This window comes from Megascapheus bottae, chromosome 6 (genome assembly GCF_031878675.1).
Source record: "Megascapheus bottae isolate mThoBot1 chromosome 6, mThoBot2.hap1, whole genome shotgun sequence".
Lineage (NCBI taxonomy): Eukaryota > Metazoa > Chordata > Mammalia > Rodentia > Geomyidae > Megascapheus > Megascapheus bottae.
The window spans coordinates 55,902,439-55,923,860 of NC_143514.1; the positions used below are offsets into that span (position 1 = coordinate 55,902,439).

General features: G+C 45.7%; 1 protein-coding gene across 8 annotated transcripts in view; it reads left to right on the forward strand.

Moving 5' to 3' along the window:
* Eri3 (ERI1 exoribonuclease family member 3) overlaps positions 1-21,422 on the forward strand; it is a 140,536-nt gene that overhangs the window by 45,321 nt on the left and 73,793 nt on the right. For all 8 annotated transcript variants that reach the window (XM_090335014.1, XM_090335016.1, XM_090335009.1 and 5 more), the window contains one exon: positions 196-287. In XM_090335014.1, coding sequence (XP_090191140.1) covers positions 196-287 — 92 coding nt within the window. The remainder of the gene's footprint in view (positions 1-195; positions 288-21,422) is intronic.

Sequence of the window (21,422 nt, forward strand, 5' to 3'; positions counted from 1 at the left end):
ACTTGGGCTCCTGGAATCTTCTGTGAGGGATCATTCTCCAAGAGGTTAAGAGTACAGAGTAGAGCTATGGTTGAATAGGATTATAATTTTTCTCCTGATCTGTTTACAAGCAGCTTATCTTTATTTCATTGTTGTTGCTCTGCATAGGCTCAGGGAAAAACAGGAAAATCTCATCTATTCTTGTGTACTTTTCAGAGGGTCGATGAATGGATGGCAAAGGAAGGCCTCTTAGATCCAAACGTCAAGTCAATTTTTGTTACCTGTGGAGACTGGGACTTGAAAGTCATGTGAGTATGAAAAGAGCTCCTTTGCTGCCAGGGCTTGGAATCTTGCCTTATGGGGGTGTAAATGTTTAATACAGAACAACTTTTGGATAGATTTCTGGATCTTTGAGATTGCCAGGTTTAGAAGAGGGCTGGGAGCTCTGCCTTTTGTCTCTTGAGGTTAGAGTGGGGACAGACAGAGAGAGCTCTGCCTAGATTGCATTTGCCTAATCTTGCTGCTCATGACAGTCCTTCTAATTGCTGGGCTATATGTTATTGTCTTGGAAGCAAGCATTTAAAGAGGGTCTGGGATTTTTTTTTTTTTTTTTTTGCCAGTCCTGGCTTGAACTCAGGGCCTGAGCACTGCCTTGGTCTTTCTCAAGGCTAGAGCTCTACCACTTGAGCCTCAGCTCGACTTTCGGCTTTTTTCTATGTATGTGGTACTGAGGAATCGAACCTGGGTCTTTGTGCATGCTAGTCTCTACCACTAGGCCAAACTTTGGCCTCTGGGGAAAATTTTTTTAACCATATTTATAGTATTTACTGTTCAAAGTGTTTTAGAAATAATAACTCATTTACCAATCTTATAAAGCAAGTACTATTCTCATTTTATTTTATAGCTGAGGAAATTTAGGCAAAGAGGTGAAGTAACTTGCCTAAAGAGACACATAATCAGGATTTGGACCCAAGCAACTTGATTCTGCAATCCTGGCCCTTGACTAGTTACCATTTTGTCTGGCAGACAAGACCAGTTAAAAAGCCTGGAAGGATGAGGGAGGACTGCTTCTAGGAAGCTGTTCAAATCACCAGCTTCTTCTCTTTTATACCTACTGTTTTTCCTGTTGTGTCTCCTGATTCTGTCCTGGTTGTAGAAGACAGAACTGGCTCCTTTGCTGGGTTGACACTGCTGCATCTTGCTTGTCCTCATGGTTACCTGACTTCAGACATACCCCAGGGAACTAAAGGCGGGTGGGGGAGGGGGCACTGTTTGCTAAGAATTGATAAGATCAATACTGCTATGTTCTTTGTGGCTGAAGCAGCAGCAAGTGTGTTGAGTGGGGGAGAGTGGGAGGTGAGGAGTGACCAGATCAGGCCTTATCTCCTCACCTGTCTCCTTTACATGCCCTTTGGACACAGGACATCAAGGTGCCCTGTAGAGGAGCCAGAAGGAAAAACAAGCCCCAGCACACATGTATCTCATCTGCCACATCCTTTGGGTTGCTCCAGAGGGTCTCTGTCCTCTCATATGATGCTCACTTGTCAGGCGATTATATCGACTGGAACTGGAAGCAGACATGAATTAGAGGAGTCTGTAGACAACAAGGAAGGGAAAGCAGTTTTTGTTTGTGGTATCTTGCACAGCTTTGAGTCCTTGAAGGCTGGAGAGTCTTAACGTGGAGCTCTGCAGCCCAGGAGAAGCTGTTTAGACTGAGGCAGGACTCCGGCTGATACACAGAGTTTGGGGCTCTCATGGCTCAGGAAAAGTGTGTTTGACCCACTCCAGAGGCCCAGTTCTTCTGGGTAGCTTCTCTAGGATTCCTACTTTCTAGTGTTTTTCTCTTTCTGCTTCCATATGCCTGCATTTCACAATCTTCTGCTGTAACTGGGATAGTATGTATATACATCTGTATATGAAAATTTTCCTGTTTATAAGGTAAGAGACATCTGATTGAGCCTCCTAAGCTTGGAGTCGGTCTCCTCCATGAGCTGGAGAGGCAATTTCAGAGGCTGGTGTCATCTTTGATTTCGGCCTACTCTGTCCTGTGTCTGTAATGCAGCCCTTGAACCCTGCACTATATTGCACCACAGTGGGCCCAGGACAGGGGTTGATGATGCAGGATACTGCTTTGCATCCATCTTCAGAAGAAACTTGGTAATGTTGAAGATGAGATGAGTAGTGAAGGAAACCAAGTTATAATGAGCCTATAACCTTACTTCATTTGGTCCTCCTAGCCAGTGTCTCTGGTAGGAGGTGATTGCTCCCTTTTGTAGAGGAAACAAACAAACCCCTGGAAGCTATGAAGTAAACACTCATAGCTAAACAAAATTGAATTCAAAGCAACACAGTTTCCTGAAGAAACTAGATGGCTGATTTGGATGGGCAAGGCCAGTGATGCTCTGGAGAAGGGTGTGCAGGAAGAAGCAGCTGTCAGGTGGCACGGTGGGGGAGGAGGGCTCTGTAACTGCCTTTTAGAATCAGGACTCCACATAACTGCTGGGAAGGCTCTTAATTAAATGTGTAACAAAATAAAAACAGCCAGAGAGGAAACCTAAGTAGTGCAGCGTGACAGTGCACAGCTTATCCATGTTCCTGGAACCTCTCGTCAGAGGCTTGTCAGTAGCTCTCGGCAGAGCCATCACCTTTCTGTGTGCCTGGTAAAGGCTGCTGATGAGCCTGACAAGGGTGGTGTAAAATTGACACTCAAAACTTGTTAGTATGTGGCTTACTCCTTATTTTGACATCCATTTCCAGATTTAACTAAGTCTAAAGAATTCAGCAAATGTTTTCATTTCACACACTCATTTCTGGAAATCACTGCTCCCTTCTCATTGCTGTCCTTGCCCCACCCCCCTAAAGCAACTTCACATCACTTTTGTTGGAAACTGCCTGATTAGTGTGCCACTGAGAAATAGGAACTGAAATCCTACTGGAGAAGAAAAATCTGCTCTTGTCTTGACAAAATCATTTTGTGTCCATCTTTTGTCAAAGCCTGATGAGCTGATACTCCCAGGTCTTTTTTTTTTTTTTTTGCCTGTCCTGGGGCTTGAACTCAGGGCCTTGGCATTGTCCTGAGACTTTCTTTAAGGCTAGTACCCTGCCACTTGAGCCATAGCACCTTTTCTGTTTTTTTCTATGTATGTGGTACCGAGGAATTGAACACAGGTCTTCGTGCAAACTAGGTAAGCACTGTATCACTAGGCCAAACTCCTAGCCCTGATACTCCCAGGTTTATGGGGCTTGATGCTATAGTATCAAGATCCTACTAACGTGAGTTTAGATTTAATTTTTTTTTTCTTTAAACTTTTTCAAGAAGTAACACATAATATGGGCTTAGTTCTTGATCGCTTACCTTCCCTACTTGGCCTACCATTCTTTCATCTCATTTGGTGTTTATTGATACTTCCTTGGGATTCGGTATTGTTTCTCTCCTTACCTAGGTAGGAAATGTATCTTTTAGGAAATTCCATTTTGGTGGGTAGGCAGGTTGGACTGGTAGAGAGTAAAGAGTAAGACCTTCACAGGCCCCCACTTGAAGACCTTGAGGGTTAGCCCACAGCCTGAAGATCTAGGTTTGCCATCCCTGCATGGCCTGGTTGACATCTTAATCAGAGGCTTTCTGTGACTGAGAAGAGGGGCAAATCAGGAAGAGGGCAAGGCAAGTGGAAAAGCTTGAGGGAGGCCCAAGCTTTTGGTTTTGTTTAGGAAGAGGTTCCTTAGGAGAGTGTTGGGGTATTTGGACCCGGTTCTTTGATGGGCATGGGGTTGGGGGAGGATGGCTGCAGGGCTCTACTTTTGAGTCAGTTCAGGAGAAACTCATACATTCAATTTACCTTTGGCTCAGGAATTTCACTGCTATAGGTAAGTGCTAGGCTGATACTAGTCTTCACTTTGTCCTTGCCTTCTTGGAAGGAGTGGTGGAAGGCATGATATATCTACTACCTGTGCACAGATGCACTTGGGGGCACTACAGGCTTTAGAATATCTGAAGATTGAAAAGTACTTGCCCAGAGTGTAATACCTGTTGCCACTATGAGGAGCACATACTCAGCAGAGGCTATTGACATTTCCCTCCTGGCTGCAGTCAGGTGCCCTAGACCAATCTTGAAGAGTGAGACTCCTGGCACCCAGAGTGAAGTGGCAGAGTGATAGAACCACACACCTGGAGAGTGTTGTGGATACTGTCTTCCTAGGAGGGAGAGGAATAGAAGATGACTGACTGCCTTCCTTTTGATCTCCACACTTGCTCTTACCAGAGTGATCTCATCTTTTGCCATAGTTTCAGCTATCCTCTATAAACAGGCCTTCTAGTCTTTTTCCAAGTGAGAAATTAGAACTAGCAATCCTGCTGAAGAAAAGAAATCTGCTCAGTATTTCACTTGAACTCTGTCTGAATGTTCAGCTGCCTATCTTTAATCTCCATCTGGATGGCCACCAGCCTCTTAAAACTCAATTATTGTCAGGTGCATTACTCAGGAGTCTGAGATCTGAGATGGCAGTTCAAAGTCAACCTAGGCACTAAAGTCCGTGACATTCTTATCTCTAATTAACCACTAGAAAACTGGAAGTGGCTCTGTGGCTCAAGGGGTAAGGTGGTAGCCTTGAGCTGAAGAGCTCAGGGACAGCACCCAGGCCCAGAGTTCAAGCCCCACAACTGAACTGAAAAAACAAAAAACAAAAAAAACTGTTACTTTCTCCATTCAACCTGTCCTCCATTATTCCCTTGAATAATACCTAGATCCTTCTACTCAGCTGTCCTAAGAAACCTGGAAATTATTTCTTTAGCCACCACCAGTAGTTGCCAAATCCTCCTGATTTGTGTCTTCTAGAGGTTTCTCAAACATATTCTGTACCACCACAGCCGAAAGTAAGATGATTATGTTCTTACTGTAGTCTTCTAACTTAGTGTCCTTGACTCCAGTCTTGTTACTTCTTTATTCCAAATTGTAGTGCATTATGTCATACTGCTGTCTAAGCCATGGCAAGGTATACCCTTGCCCTCTAGTTCAAGCCCACACTGTGGAGTCCTTCAGATCTCTTAGTAACTTCTTTCTCTAGATCTGTAAGTATTCTCTATGAACCCTCCACTTCATTCAGAGGCTATAGCTGGCTACTTTCTAACATCTTTCTCTAGGTGCTTTCCTTTGTGTTCCTGAAACCTGCCTTTATTCATTCACAAAATTATAGCTTTCTCTACTTGTCTGTTTTCCTTACTAGATTGTAAACGCAATTAGGACAAGGCTTCACTTGTAATAGTTGGTCAGCAAATATTGGTTGAATGATTTTCTTTTTTTTTTTTTTTTTTTGCAAGAGTTACCTTTTTGGTGTTGGGGTTATACCCAGGGCCTCACATATACTAAATACATGTTTCACCTCTGAGCCACACCCTTGATCCTATGAAGTACAATGAAGTGATTTTTGGAATCCCTTGTCCAGAAGAATGGCCATAAAAAAAAATTGGTAACAAGTAGATTATGGGAGCATTAGTTGTTCTTGTGCAGGATAAATGGAACAGAAGGTGAAATCTTTGGCCTTGCTGGTCTGGCCAAAAGGTGAGAAGTAAAAGAACTAACCTGCTGATATCAGGGAGTTGAGTAGGGCCACAGACCATGCATGGCCAGGAAGGAGAGGGCACTGTCTGTGACACAGGGCGAAATGCTTTCTCTGAAAGGGCTAGAGGTCTTGGGCTTTTCTGGAAGAGTTCACATTGGATGCCAGGAGTCTATGTGTGCTGTCTATGCATATGTCATCTAGTCCTTTCCACAGTTCTGTGAAGTAAGTTCTTTTTACAACATTTCTTTTACTGCCAGCCCTGAGGCTTGAACTCAGGGTCTTACACTTACTGACTTTTTCTACTCGAGGCTGGCTCCTTATGACTCAGGCCACATCTCTACTTCCTTTACAACATTCTATTTTATTTTATTTTATTTGTTAGTTGTGGGGCTTGAATTACTGGGCCTGGGCACTGTCCCTGAACTTTTCAGCTCAAGGCTACCACCCTACCCTTGAGCCAAGCCCCACTTCCCTTTTTCTAGAGGTTAATTGGAGATAAGAGTCTCAGGTCCTTTTGTGCCTGGTCTGGCTTTGAACTGCAATCCTCAGATCTCAGCCTCCTGAGTAGCTATGATTATAGGTGTGAGCCACTGGCACCGAGCTGTAACATTTTTTTTTTTTTAAATGAACAGGGAAACTGAGGTCCAGAAAGGTACATAATTTGTCACATAACCTGTTGAAATAGAGCAGGGATTTGAGCATAGTCTTTCTGACTCTGGAACCCTGTGTTGAAGCACAGTGCTATCCAGCCTTCTTCATGATTCATATGGCTTTATGGTCTGGTAGGAGTACCTTCTTCCTTTCTTTTGTCTACACTGAATGACAGAGCTGTGGATGTTCTCTGACACACAGGCTGTTAGATTTTGGTTTGGTACTGGAAAGGCTCTAAACTTGTATATTCATTTTGGTATGGGAATATGGTTGATCAAGAGATGTGGCAGTTTGGGGGCTGCCCAAGTGCTTCCTTGTTGGGCCACAACTTAATCTTCAGACCCATTTTAAGGAAATCTTAACCAGTGACACTTTGGACACCTCTATTTTGTATTGTTTGGAAGTGCATGCGGCATTGCATTATGCCACTAAACTTACCAAAGCCCTGCCCCTTGCCCATGAGAATGGTTGGTCCTAACACTGAAGTGCTTCACTTTTGATTAGCAGCAGCCTGCTGGGGGAAGGTGCTGGAACTCCCTGCCAGTCCTGACTTGTCTCATTTCCTGTTACTTTTATCTGTCACTGTAAGCGCTTGGGCTCCCCTCCTGAACTAATTAAGTTTGCATGTGTTTAGACACATTGCCAAATAGGGCTTAGCAAAGCGGAACTGAGCCACATCTCTTTCTAAGTAAAGAAGGTAGGGTCTATGAATACCCCTCTACAAGGGCTAGGGAGAATCACAGATGACATGCAGTGAGTGTGTGTGTGCGGATGATAGACATCTGCCCTGGTCCTCCTAGGTATATAGCATCCTTCTGATTGGCTGACATGGGCAAGTGAGAGGCCACCCTCCAGCATTCTTAATGAACTGGACATTCTAAGGAGTATGAGAATGGAAACAGCAGGTTCTGAAGTGTGCCTTTTCTCCTATGCACAGGGAAGTTCCTTGTGATCTGAGGAGTGTGCATAAGGAGTTGGGAAGGTTGTGTGCTGCTTGTTGCCAGCCTGCACACACCTAGCTCCTGTATCTGCAACCACCTAAGTGATCAACAGGAGTGCAGGATTTCAGTCTGAGAGAAGTACATGTGAAACTGGGATAGCTGAAGGCTCAATTTTTCCTTTTTTGCCTAGAAGACCAAACTCCTCCTCAGTCACCTGTCAGCCTTGCAGGATGGTGCCTGGGGTGGGAGAATGGCCTAAAATCTTCTAATCCTGGAAATGGAATTTGGCCTGGTAGAACATCATAATGAAATGAGACTGATTCCTGCCTTTCCCTAGTGCCAGTTAGACTTGTATCTGAGATGCCCTATGGCAAAATGTACTTGGGTTCTATCCAGATAGCAGTTATGGACCTCCTATTCCAAGGTAAAGAATGAGGATATCACTTGGTAAAAAGCCAGCAGAAAGCCATGGTAGGGGCTTTAATCCTCAATCCATATCAGTAGCTATGAGGCTAGTGGGTCAGCTTCCCAGCCATGAAGAGGTTCTGGAGAGAGAAAATTGCTTGGTCAGCCGAGGTTCCCAATTCACACAAAGTGCATGGTAGAAAGGGAAGGATTTTGTGGAGATTGCCTAGGAATTCTGGGCCTTAGAGTTGTAGTCTAAGCTTAGGAAAAAAAAATGGGAGCCAGACCTTCTGCCCTCCCTTCAGTTTCCCTAGAGCCTTCTCGTCAGCAAAGGTGCATTGGGTTAGCCCCAAGAAGGCAGCTTGAGTTGATGGGGTCATGTTTCAGCTCTAACTAATCCAAGTCACTCGATATAAATCTCTCCCTGCTGCCTCTTCCTCCCTCCCATCCCCAACCCACAGACAGGGAAATGAATCCTGGCCCTTACCCTGAATACATCATGGCAGGCTTGCCTCTAATGAGAGAGGGCCATTCATTGTGGGGTGAAGCTCCCTGCAGAGCCTGGGATGCCATTAATTAAAGAAGAGCCACCTGAAGCCAGCCGTGCAGTGCTGCCTGCCACGCTCAGATGGAGTGGTGGTGGGGTAGCCTCGTTAGCCTGACAGCTCCTTGGGATGAAAGTTCCTGGGTTTAGAAGAGCACTCCCGCCCTGCCTGAGAACTCAGGTGCCCCTGGGGCCAGTCTACTTACAAACATCTGACCCTATCTCCCCATCCCCCCACCCCATGTCCTAGGGCCTAGACCCCAGCAGCAGAGGGGCTCCTGATTTTGATCTTCACTAAGGATTAGCCATTTCCTATATGCTATCCCTAAGGCAAGAACAGGTTCCTTTGGAGCCAGGGCAGTCTTGGTTCCCAATCTTTGTTTCCTTTGCACTCTTCTGTGTGGTCCTGGTATCTCACCCTGTCACTTTCCCTTGGAGTTTTAGTGTGGGGCATTTGATCTGCCCTGAAAGGACTTAGGACCTGAAGGATCACTGGGGGAAAAAAACCCTGTTATCTAGTTAAGAACCACAGCTGCTACCTGGTTTGGGGGCTTCTCTGGCAATGGCTGGAAATCTAGTGAGAGACTCATCTTCTCATTATAATAATTATATCATTGTAGTGATTATAGGACCCCCTGAATGGAAGTTTTGTCCAGATTAAAGATAAATATATTTCCTTAATGACTGATCAGGCTGTGAGATGGTGAAGGCTATGAGAGCCTTATCCTTTGGCTTGCTACAGAACTTGTGACTGAATAGTACATTGCTCCTTAGTTGGTCCAGAAGCAAGTGTTACTGCCTAGGTTCTGGCCTCCAGATTTGATATATGGAGCTCTCCATATATCTTTCTATCCGTGAGAGGCTTATCACTGACTCCTTGCTATGAAGGGCTAGAAATGCTGAGATTTTTACTTTATCCCAGAGATGAGCTAGGTCAGCCAGTCTCTGTCTGACTTTTCAGGCAGAGATCCTATGTGTGTAGCTCTTCAGAGTAGTTTCTGGGAGTCTGGTCTGTTGCAGAATCTGACAGACAGGCTGCTTCAGAGGCCTGGTTATACCTGGACTGTGTGATCGTTCCAGACTTCAAAGAGCTCACCTGTCATGGGATGGAGCCTCCAATGCAGCCTCCCAACAGGCTGTCTCCACATAAACTAGAACTTAGTCCTGGCTCCTCAGTATTTTGAACATTTTTGGTCTTCCCAGGTCTTGGCTATTGGCTTGTACCCATCTCCTCTGTCAGGTAGATAGTGAAGAGTCTCAAGACACTCAACTGAAGAGTTTTGATCTTAAGCTCCTAGGAGAAGAAAATATTGATTCTCAAAAAGCATTTTCTTTTGTGTGAGATACTTCTTAAATCAGTGTTTTTGTTCGTTCGTTTGCTTTTCTCAGTTGTGGGCTTGAACTTTGGGCCTGGCCACTGACTCTGAGCTCTTCAGCTCAAGGCTAGCACTCTACCACTTTGAGCCACAGCGTGACTTCCAGTTTTCTGGTGGTTAATTGGAAATGAGAGTCTCATGGACTTTCATGCCTGAGCTAGTTTTGAACCACAATCCTCAGATCTCAGCCTCCTGAGTAGCTAGGATTATAGGCCTGAGCCATTGGTGCCAGCTCAGTGGGTTTGTTTGTTTGTATGTTTTTCTTCAACTTTATTTGTGACAAGTTTCAGGTTTTGGTGTTTTGTTTCTTTTTAAAGATGGAAGTATTAAGCCGGGTGTGGTGGCTCACGCCTGTAATCCTAGCTACAGAGGAGGCTGACATCTGAGGATTACGGTTCAAAGCCAGCTTGAGCATTAAAGAATGTGAGATTCTTATCTCCAATTAACCACTAGAAAAGCAGAAATAGTGCTGTGGCTCAAGGGGTAGGATGGTATCCTTGAGCTGAAGCACTCAGGGTCAGTGCCCATATCCAGAGTCCAAGCCCCATGTCACACCAAAAAAAAAAAAAAAAGATGGAACTATTAAATAGGTATGGTAGTACATTTGAAGTCTACACTGATATGTGGTATGCTAAATTTATATACCAGTATGATAAAAAATTACATACCTATGTCACTGCCACCCAGAATAAGATCAAGAACTTTTCCCAGAGGCACAGAAATGGAGAGACAAAGGGTAAACAAATGCAACAATGTTATTTACTAGATACTATGTTGAAAATGTACTATACAACTAGTAGGTGGGGATGGAAAGGAAAAAACTGTGACAGAGTTAGGGAAGGGGTGACAAAAAGAAATGAGCTTTTTATCTGACTTCATAACTGTACATTGCCTTTATAATGACAATAAAAAATTAAAATTTTAAAGAAGAACTTTTTTCATTATCTCAGAAAGTTCCCTTGTGTCTAACTAGTCAGTAATGACTTCTGCTTCCAGGTAAGATTGTTTTGATTTCTTGTTTTTTTTTACCCTTTCTTCCTTTTCCAGTCCTCTCCCCCCTCTCATTCTTTCTTCCTCTTTTCCTCCCTTTTTTCCTTTCTTCCTTCCCTTCCTCCTCTCTCTCTCTCTCTCTCTCTCTCTCTCTCTCTCTCTCTCTCTCTCTCTCTCTCTTTCTTTCTTACTGGGGTTTGATCTTCAGGGCCTGGTGTTTGCTAGATAGATGTTCTATCATAAGAAATATAGCCAGTCCTGGCTGGGAGTTTGGCCTAGTGGTAGAGTGCTTGCCTAGCATGCACAAAGACCCAGGTTCAATTCCTCGGTACCACGTACATAGAAGAAAAAAAAAAGCTTAAAGTGGTGCTGTGCCTCAAGTAGTATAGCACTTGCCTTGAGGAAAGCCTAGGGACAGCGCTCAGGCCCTGAGTTCAAGACCCACCACTAGCCAAAAAAAAAAAAAAAGAAAGAAAAATATACCCAGTCCTTCTTTGATTATTTTTTTCAAGTAAAGTCTCATATTTATCCCCCAGACCTTCCTGGTACTCCTAGTTACACTTCCCCAGTAGCTGAGAAGTAAATCATCATGCCTGGTTTTTATTGGCTGAGTTGAGTCTTATGAACTTTTTTGCCCAGGTTGGCATCAAACCATCATCCTCTTGCTCTCCATTTACCTTGTAGCTGGGATTATAGATGTGAGCCACTGCACCTGCTCTTGACTTTCATAGAAATGAAATCATACAAGTTATATTCTTTTTGTGTTTGACTTCTTTTATTTTGCATGAAATATTTGAAGGATTAAACCTTGTGCTTTTATGTATCAGCTTAACTGTTTTATTGTTGTATAGCATTCTCTTGTATTATTATGCTGTACTTTATTTTCTTTTGATAGAAAAAAATCTACCTTCTTTAGTCATTTAGTACATATGTGTTTAATGAGTATGAAAATGTTCAATTTGATAGAAATAACTCCCTAGACTTTTTAGATTCCCAACTCCTGTCATCCTTTAAAACACAATTCTAGTGCTTTAAATCCCGGTTCTAATCCAGGCCTTGTGATTATCCCTGGCTGTTCTGGAAACTGCATTGGGCTGTGTTTATATTATGGGAAGAGGGTGGTCTTGGGCCTGTTTATAAAATGGCCTGTCTCTTTCTTCTTTCAGCAGATGTATGCTGACTATGCACTGTCTGCGCTGTACTCTATTGAGATTATAGCATTCCAGTATGTGTAGCCAACACTGTCTGCTGCCTTCATGGTCTTGATGTCAGAAGAATCTTGGATTTTCCCAGGCTTTCGTACCAGTGGGGTTCTGCAAAAGTGGTAGCAGTGGCTTTGTGGAGCCTCCATAGAGCTGTGAACCTTAACTTTTCAGTCCTTGCTAGTTCTTGTTCTTGTTGCTGGTGCAGTTGTGGCTGTGGTTGCAGCAGCCACTGCTGCTGCTGTTTGGACAGAGTTTCTTGGGTTGTTTATTTTTTTCCCCCTTCCATTATCCTAGAGTCTGATTCCCTCTGTGAAAGGAGTAAATTAATCTCCAACTTTCCTTGCCTGTAAGGTGAGTGACCTCTTTTGTCAGGACTTGCCGGTCTGTCCTCTAATTCCCAGCCAGGATAATGGAGACATTACTTTGTATTAAAGCAAACCACCTGTTCTGTGCAGATGCCGGGAAGATCCAGGTCCTGGGAAACAGGTCAACATGCAGGAAGCCCCTCATAGAGGCATATGGAGGTGGAAAGGTTTTGGCCTCTAAGCTGCTTTGCTCCTAAGTGGTGGTTGGTAGATTCACAAAGGAAGATTTCCTGTCATCATACTTTTTCTAACTGCATTCATACCCAAAAGGCAGACGAAAAGGTTTGGTCTGAATTAGGTTAGGTTAATTTTGTTAGGGTCCTACAGTACTACATACACACCCCAATGAGGAAGAGTCAGGGAGAGGAGGTCCTAGGAGTTGCAGGTCAGGGAATTCAGGATTGCTGTTGTGCCTGAATGATTTGTGGACATTGAGGACTTTGCTTTGTGGGGCTTTGGGAAGGGTAGCTATGAGTGGATAGGATAAATTCTCAGTGTCCCTGGCTGAAAGGTGACATAACTCAGGCTTGATAATTCTGTAAAACTGTTTCTTCCAAAGCCTTCAAGGATGTTGGTTTGGGGAAGAAAGCCAGCCAACTCAGAGAATCCCAGGAGTCTGACAGGCCTTTTTCTCTGCGATTCTTTCTTGCAGGCAGCCTGAGGCAGCCTGTCTCTTTGTTAACAGAGTGACAGCAATGTGACACCATGGAAATAATTACTAACAAATCACGGTGCTGACTGCAAACAGCTCTCTGTCTTCAGAGGCATGTCAGGGTGCATTAGAGCAGGACTGGAGGAGCAGCACATAAAGCCCGGGGGGGGGGGGCACTGAGGTACAGCCTGCACACAGACACTTCTGTCTTCCCCAACCCTGGCCCCTTTCTGTGATGTCTGACTTCCTTGGTTTTAGCCTTTCTCCATAAGGTCAGCTCAGGGGCATCTGGGTCAGCAAGTGCATGTGGTTGGTCTAGCTTCATCTGTGCAGGTAGCCAGGGCTCCCATCTTTTAGTAAAGAGTACCTTGGTAGTGATGAGATCCACCAGTTTCCATTGTGGAGCCCTCAAAAGGTTGAGGGGTGCTCAGTTCTCTAATTTACTTGCTGCCAATTGGGACCAGCTTCACTTGTTGTGGCTTAGGATTTTGGAGGGTGCCAGAGGGGTATCTGCCCTCTGCAGGACCTGGAGTTTGAGGGAAGCCTTGCATCTGTGTTGGTTCAGCTCCCTTCCCCCACTGGCTCTGGTTTCTTTTTCAGTTGCCATAGTCAATTTTTGGTAAGTCGACTTTGTCCATTCCCTCTTGGTTAGCAGAGTGATTGCTCTGACTGTCAGGGCTGTAAATAATGTTTCTGGTGTGTGTGGCTGGAGGCAGCTGGGTGGGGTGTGAAGAGGAGAGGAAGGAAGGAGGAGCTGCTCTGTGATGGCTCCCTCATCCACCCCCTCCCCTCTCATACAATATTTATCCAGGGATGGGAGTCAGATGCAGCGACCTCAGGGGTCACCCAGTTAAATAGCTTCTGAACCTCCCTGCATTCTAATTGCTGCAGTTGTCCTTTGCTCTGGAGACTTCTCCTCCCTATTGTCTGCTGAGGCACACACTAATGGCTGTCCTCCCTGGCCCTGCTGGGAGGCATATATGTGCGTGTGTGTGTGTGTGTGTGTGTGTGTGTGTGTGTGTGTGTGTGTGTGTGTGTGTGTGTGTGTACGTGTACTCATTGCTACCTTCCTTTCCCTAGGGATAAAGGAATCCAGGGCCTATTAACAAGTGGCTTTATCTAGGAGGATCCAAATCCTCTATTACCCCTACCTTTCCCAAACCTAACTAGAGGAGGCTCAGGTAGTGGGCTTAGTTTTTGGGGCCAAGAGACTTCACCTATTTTGGGGGCATTTGTGAATTCTCTATTGGCTACCTAAAGCAGGAGACAGACCCTTACTTAGTACTTGGCTGACAAGTAGCACCCTATATGCCTCTATATGTCCATAGTCCACATCCAGGGTTTGGAAACTTCTAATGAGTGGTGCTTTCTATTGGAATATTCTACATTTTCCCAAAGATTTGTTGAATGCAATCTGTCTGGTCCCTGGAGGCAGTTTAGATGATTGATCCTGGTAGCAGGTGTGCCCCATGTGTTGATTTAAGAGTGGCATGTGTCTCACATTTTCAATAGGACCTTCCTATAAATATCAGTCCCCACCCCCACCCCCGCAGCTTTTCTCTCCCAACAAATACTGTTAGAAACTGCCACTGAAGAGGCTAACCACATTTATCCCTATGGCGCTGGCATTCAGCAGTAGCCTAAAGTTAGCTCCTGTTAAGAGCTACTCTGGGCCTAGTAAACACTGTCCTGGGAACAGAACAAGGGAGGGAAGGGGAGGGGAGATGAGAGAAAGGGAGAGTCATCAGAGGGTTAAGGGCAACAGCTATGTCTTGAGCACCTATAATAGAGCAGAGGTCACACTGCTTCCAGATCTTGAGCGTAAGAGAATGCCTCTCTCCAGTGCCTCCAGAGGGCATTGCAGACCTCACAAAGACAGCCCAGCATAGGGTCAAGATGGCCACAGGCCAGGTGATTATAGTAGATGAGCAAGGTATTTGGGAGACAACTCAAACTTAGGAGCTTCTGGCCAAAGAGAGTGTAACCCCTTCCCCTTCCCTACTCTCTGCTGGGGCTTCAATCATTTTGTCTGTGGGAAAGAGCTCTGCCCAGATCCTAGTGATTATTCTAGCACTGTAGGAGCGTGAGTGGGCTCTGTACACAGCCCTGAAAGAACACAGGAAGGACACAGAGAAGGGCTTGTCCCGCTATTTTGAGACTGGGAGACAGAAGTGGTTCATTTTTGTGTGGATATTTGTGGCATTGGGAAGATAAATGTTATACTTTTTTTTCCTGTAGGATGTTTGTGGCACTTGTGTGTTTTCTGTGGGCTCTGTGGTGGAAAAATAGGAGTAGAGCTAGTTGGTAAGTGAGCTGAAAAGCTGTAGAATCATGAGGCACTACATACAGAGACAGTGCTTTTTGGAGGCTTTGAGCAACTCTTTGGCACTAGGGATGTGAGGTTGGTTTTCCTCAGGAGGATCTGCATCCTGGCCTTGGAGGCATCCCTCCGCACCCACCTGTGCTCTGGTTTCTGCTGGGAACTCTCCAGAGTAACATGTCTGGGAATACTTCCAGCTGTGCCACCAGACCCAGACGCAGGTGACGGCCTTTCATCTGTACTATAGGGATACAAGAGGAAATTAAATGTCATTTGCCCCCTGCACAGCAGGTCGATGCCAGATCAGACACTGCTGCTCAGAGTTGGGCAAAGGGCACCCAAGGGAAGGCTTAGGCTTCATGCATGTCCTCTGTGCTGTGGAGACTCCCAGGTAATGATGGCTTGGCTCACTCCCAAGGCTTTCTCTGCCTCACTAGGTTCACCCTGGCCTGAAGCCCAGCCTAGTGCTACATGGCATCTGTGGTCCATACCACGCCACAGAGGTATAGGTAACAGTGGAAAGGAATAGAAAGGAAAGGCAGGGATTGTCAGAAGACATAGGAGATAGTGAGATGGCTAGCCCTTTCTCCAAGATGCTGTATAGTATTGTGGGAACAGGAGGGCTGTTCAAATTTAAGACCTGGCTCCACTACTTACTAGTTGTAGTATCTTGAGGTAGTCACATGACCACTCTCAACCTATTTCCTTATCTGTAAAATCATAAGCATTTATGTCTCCTCTTACGACTGGTGCTGGAGTCTCCCTCCCCTCCCCTCCTCTCCTCATCCTTCCTCTTGGTTTGAAAGGAATGGCTTATAATGCCTCTCTAGCTCCCATGGAGTTAGGTGTAGTTGTTATGAACTGAGTGATGGGTAGTAAGTCTGTTGAGGGAAGGCAGAAATGGTCACCTCTCCCTGCTTGGGACCCTCTATTCTTGTCCTTGTTTTCTCAACCAAGCATCCCAAAGTCTTTATGAGATGGGTAGTAAGGCAAGGTGAGAGATTTGCCAGAGGTCCTAGTTATGGGGCTCATCTGACTTCTCCAGCCTCCCACTTGCATTCCCTGTCTTGTCTGGGAGAACAACAGGGCTTGGCCCAACCTTCCCTCCATTGAAGTCCTGGGCAAGCTGTAGTTCTCAGTTCCACAGTGACATATATAAACAGGGCTTTGGGAAAAAGATGTTTTAATCCTGGAAGAGTTCTTCCTAGAAAGTGCCCCACCCCCTCTTCACCCTCGCCCCTCTTGAAGCATGGCTGCTGCTGGTGAAATTCATTAGTGTTCCCTGACAGGCAGTGGCGACAGAGGCGCTTGCTGTCTGCTTCCCGCTCCCTCGCTCTCGTGCTCCTGCTTCACGCACACTGATATTTAAAGCTGATGGGCTGCTTATAGACTTCTTGTACCATGACAAGTTTGGGGAGGGGCTTGGGGGAGGAAGAGACAGACAGGGAGCCAGCTGTCATGCTGGTATTTCAAATAGTACTCTCTTCTGACCCTTTGCAGGCTCCAGCAAGTGTATCGTCTTTCTGAAGCCTGTGGTTGGAATTGTAACCTGCAGCTGTCCCAGAGGATGTGAGCAAGTGTAGGGGCAAAGTGGGCTGAGAAGCTGGCAATGTGTTCACCTAGGGCTGAGAGCAGACAGGGGACAGTGAGGGGACAAAGTGTGTACCTAAGTACTGTGCACTTGCTTGAGCAGAGAGCATCCAAGCACTTTCTTCATAGTGCTCCAAGACATTGCCTTCCCTTCACCAGAAGCAAGGTGGCCCTTTCTCACTAGTCTCTTCTGGAGTGGTCAGTGTTTATGCTGTGGCTATCTACTAGGTGACTGGACTTGGAAGCCTCTGAATGTAAGAATCAAGCTTGCATAACCTCTACCTTGAGAGTCCTGTGGCTCAGCAGTACTCATGTGTGGTGGAAGCTAGGTGCGGTAGCTCACATCTGTAATCCTAGCTACTCAGGAGGCTGAGATCTGAGGACTGCAGTTCAAAGCCAGCCTGGGCACAAAAGGACCTGAGACTTTTATTTCCAATTAACCTCTAGAAAAGGGGAAGTAGGGCTTGGCTCAAGGGTAGGGTGGTAGCCTTGAGCTGTAGAGGTCAGGGACAACGCCCAGGCCGAGTTCAAGCTCCATGACTCCCCCACCCCCCCCAAAAAAATGTGGTGATCAATTAAGGTAGGAAGTCTTCCCATTTTATGTCTAGGATACTGTCTTGACTTTTGTTTCCTTGGTATTGTTTGCTGATTCTTTGGGTTTGAAAAACGAGTCCCCAAGCTATCACCTATATCCATATCTCTTTCTGCCCAGATTTCTAGGAATTCATTACTGTAGCTCTTGAGTGATTCTAGAACTTTGCCTTTTTGGGGGAAGGAGATGTTTCTGATCTCAAACTCAGGGCCTGAGCACTATCCCTGAGCTTTTTTGCTTAAGGCTAGCTCTCTACCACTCTCATGAGCCACAGCTTCACTTGTTCTTTTTGGTAACTAATTAGAAATGGGTCTCATGGGTTTTCCTGCCCAAGAAACTGTGATCTTCAGATCTTAGCTTCCTGAATAGCTAGGAGTATAGGTGTGAGCTACCCAGCATCTAAGATCCTGTCTTCTCAATTCAGGTAACTTGAGAATATGTCTAAGGCTATTGCAGGTTTGGTATCAACTGATTTCCTTCTAGCCTGAATCCTTCCCTTGAGCCTATATTTATAAAGTATATTTCCCTTAACTGACTCCTTTAAATCTTGCGCAGAGTAGGGCATAGGTGTTGCTTGCTCAAGGATACACAATCACTTGTGTAACTTGTCATTGAGTACAGTGGAGCCTTGGATCTGGATGGGAGCAGAACTACATTGCCACTTTCAGGAGCCTTTCCAGATCCAGGTCCAAGCATGGGGAAGGTCATTGGGCAAGTAGGCCAAGCTGCTTCTGCTTGGTCATTTAGCTTTGTCAGTACCACTAGTCCTACCATTCTATATAGATGCCTGCCTGCCTGCCTGCCTGCCTGCCTGCCTGCCTGCCTGCCTGTCTGTTTGTCTGTCTGTGAGGGTTTACTCTAGAATAGCTTGCACATCTTCTGTTGGAAAATGGATCTAGAATAGTTTTTATGTTCTGTAGATTTAAATGTATTCTTGAACCATCAAGGACCACCTTTGATGTGATCAGTCCCTGCCACCCTGCCTCTAACCCTTCTTCCTGCCCAATACTCTCCCAATATTACACTGCTTCCAGCAGGGATTTCTGACTTGGGGCTGATGTCTTTGGGTTGCACCCTTTTTATTCCACCCTGTTCCTGCTGATTCTTAAATCAGTTTAAAGCACTGAGTGCTAGGCCTGCCTGGGGCAGGCCTATGTCTTGTGATGTGGTGTATCTCAGGGGTGAAATGGAGACTTAACCAGCTTTGGTAAGTAGGAGGCTTGAGCATTAATTTTTTATACATCCACAGTGGCCAAGTGAGTGGATTTAATTATGAATCAGCTTTCTACCTTCCTCTTCATAATGTGGTGGTTCAGAGCTGAGACTAAGGAACCTGTTGAAATGAGAAACCCCTATTTCCTAGCTTGACCCCCTCACTAATTTGGGTTAAATTGCTGCACTGTTGCAGTGATGACACATTGTGTCTGCCTCTGTTTGTATAAGACGATGCAGTGGGGGAGGATGGACCAATTTGTGCAGAGATAAAAGGTGTCATAGGCAGATAACTAACGTCCCAGCCTTGTGCCTGCTCACATTGTTGCTCAATTTGCTCCGTGTGTAAGCCCAGCCTTTTCCTCTTTCTTCTTTCCCTCCCCTTGGTCATATTTTACCTCAGTGCCACAGTGTAATGATGCCCTGCGTAGTGGGGGAGGAGATAGGCACCTCTGGCTGACAGCCCTTTCTGATAACCAAATTCCAGCCCATCCATCACCAGCTACTCTCCTCAACTTGAGGAAAAGTGGTCGTGAAAGGCCGGCCGTTCATCACCAGGGTCTGTTTATCTCCTCTGGGTAGGGAATGGAAGAAGGAGAGACAAAGGGCTGTGTTCCTAGCTAAGTGCTGCCCAGACTGGGGTGGCTTGTACATGCTGGATACAGACTCATGTGGGCAGCTGTTGAGCTCTCACTAGATAGGGCTCCCAGATTGGGCACCAGGAGGCTTGAAAACCTTTCCCAAGGTTCAGCCTCAACACTAGGAGAGTAGCAGAGGAAATTGTGGCAGTTCTATGATTGGGGACATCTGGTGACAACAGTCATTGGAATTATATTGGAGTTAGCATATGTGGAAACTGGATGGAAACAGATCCATATATATCATAGGTATCCTTTTGCAGAATCTTCCTATGGCTTCTCCAGGCCCATTGCTTCCCAATCCTGGCCCTCTAATGGCTGAAGAAAACAGCCTCTCCCTTACTCCACTTGAACACAGCAGCTGAACTCCTACTCACTTGAGCATAACAATTTACTCCTACTCACTTGAGCATAACAATTTGCTTCTACAGGAGAGTGGTGTACCTGTATCTTGGTGCTGTTAGGTCACAGAACCAGCAGTCGTATTTATTCTGAGACTCAGATCGCACAGCCTTTTCAGAAAGGCAGAAAGCGGTTGAGGATAACTTCAGAGTCTGTTGATTCCCTCTTCCATTTAAGGGCTTGAGTCTTAAAAGGAAGACTGACTTGCATCTCTTGAGTTGGGTTTGACTCTAAGATTTGAAGAGATAGACTTGGATAAGGAATACTGTGATCTTTTCTAGCACAAGTTGCCTACTCTCTGGTTGGCCCTGGCTATTGATGCCTGTCTGTCAGTCTGTCTGACTAACATCAGACCATCATGGCTTCTGACTCAAGCCTAGCAGCTCTCCCCCCAGCTTTGTTCACCCAATCTTCAAAGCTGAGCTCTTGTTCACAGTGGCTCCACCTTAGCCATACCAATTAGCGAGGTGTAGGGGGGTGTTCTCTTAATGAGTTACTCCCCAGCATTGGCTAGGGCTGAGCTAGCTACACCTGTTTGCTATCAGGGCTGTCTGGGCCAAGCCAGAACAGCTCAATTTGCAGGTGGTAGAGTTGAATGAGGGTGGGGTAGGAAAGAAAATCTGGGTTCCTTTTGCTTTGTTGTCTATGCTTATAAGAACAGATAGTTTTCTGCATCACTGTTCTTCCATATTGTTCTCTTGTTTCTAAGAAAGAGAGAGCTTGTCTGATTCCTTTCTTGTTATTTAAAAGATAAAACAAGTGGCCCGGGAGTGTGGCCTAGTGGTAGAGTGCTTGCCTAGCCTGCAGGAAGCCCTAGATTTGATTTCTCAGTACCACATACACAGAAATAGTTGGAAATGATGCTATAGCTCTAGTGGTAAAGCACTAGTCTGGAGAAAACACAATGATAGTGCCCAGACCCTGAGTTCAAGCCCCAGGACTGGCAACAACAACAACAACAACCCACCACCACCACCACCAACAACAACAACAAAAAGCAACTTTTCTAACTTCCTCTGACATAGAAATGAGGAATCTGATGGTAGTCTGATGCTCTGCTCTGATGACCCTAATAGACCAGTAATAAGGCAGGGCCATACGATAAATGCCAAGGGTAGACCTTCTTTCAGGTTCTGATCCCCACAGTCTCTGTAAAGTGATAATGTACCCTGGTTTAGAACCCACAGGCAGGATTGTGGAGGAGGGCTTCTTTAAATTCATGAAACTGAAGGAAGTTTTGATTTGGTGAAGAGGGGAGGGGGAGGAGGGAATCCCATTCCTTTTTATGGCTTGAACATAATTGGATCTTTTCTATTGGCCATTGGTGATGTCATTCTGACCCTCATAAAGAAGGGGAAATCACACCTGTGGACTTGATGCATAAAATTTCATTGGGCAACAGTAATAAGCATGGCCAGATGATGTTTGGGCAGTTGGGGAGTTTTGTGCCCAGTGAATCCAGCTGCATGGAGAACTGGGTACCATAAATTTGCCTGTACATTCATGCCCGCAGGCTAGTTCAGGGCCCACTGCCAGTGGCTCTTGTGATCAGTGTCTGGTAGGAACTTACAGCATTCAGACTCTGTGCCTAGAAGACTTCTTTTTCTTTTCCTTCCTTCCCTCTCTTCCCTTCCTCCCCTCCCTTCCTTCTTCCCCTCCCTCCCCTCCCTTCTTCCCCTCCCTCTTTTCCTCCTCTCCCTCCCTTCCTCCCTCCCTTCCTCCCTCCCTTCCCTTCCCTTCCCTTTCCTTCCCCCCTCCCTCCCTCCCTCCCCCCCTCCTTTCTTGATTTTTTTTTTTTGCCAGTCCTGGGCTTGAGCTCAGGGCCTGAGCCCTGTCCTTGGACTTTCTCAAGGCTAGAGCTCTGCCACTTGAGCCTCAACACCACTTCTGGCTTTTTTCTTCATGCATGCTAGGCAAGCACTTTAACCACTAGGCCAAACTCCCAGCCCTCCTTTCTTGATTTTTGTGGTAGTAAGGTTTGAACTCAGGGCCTCTGGTTTGGTA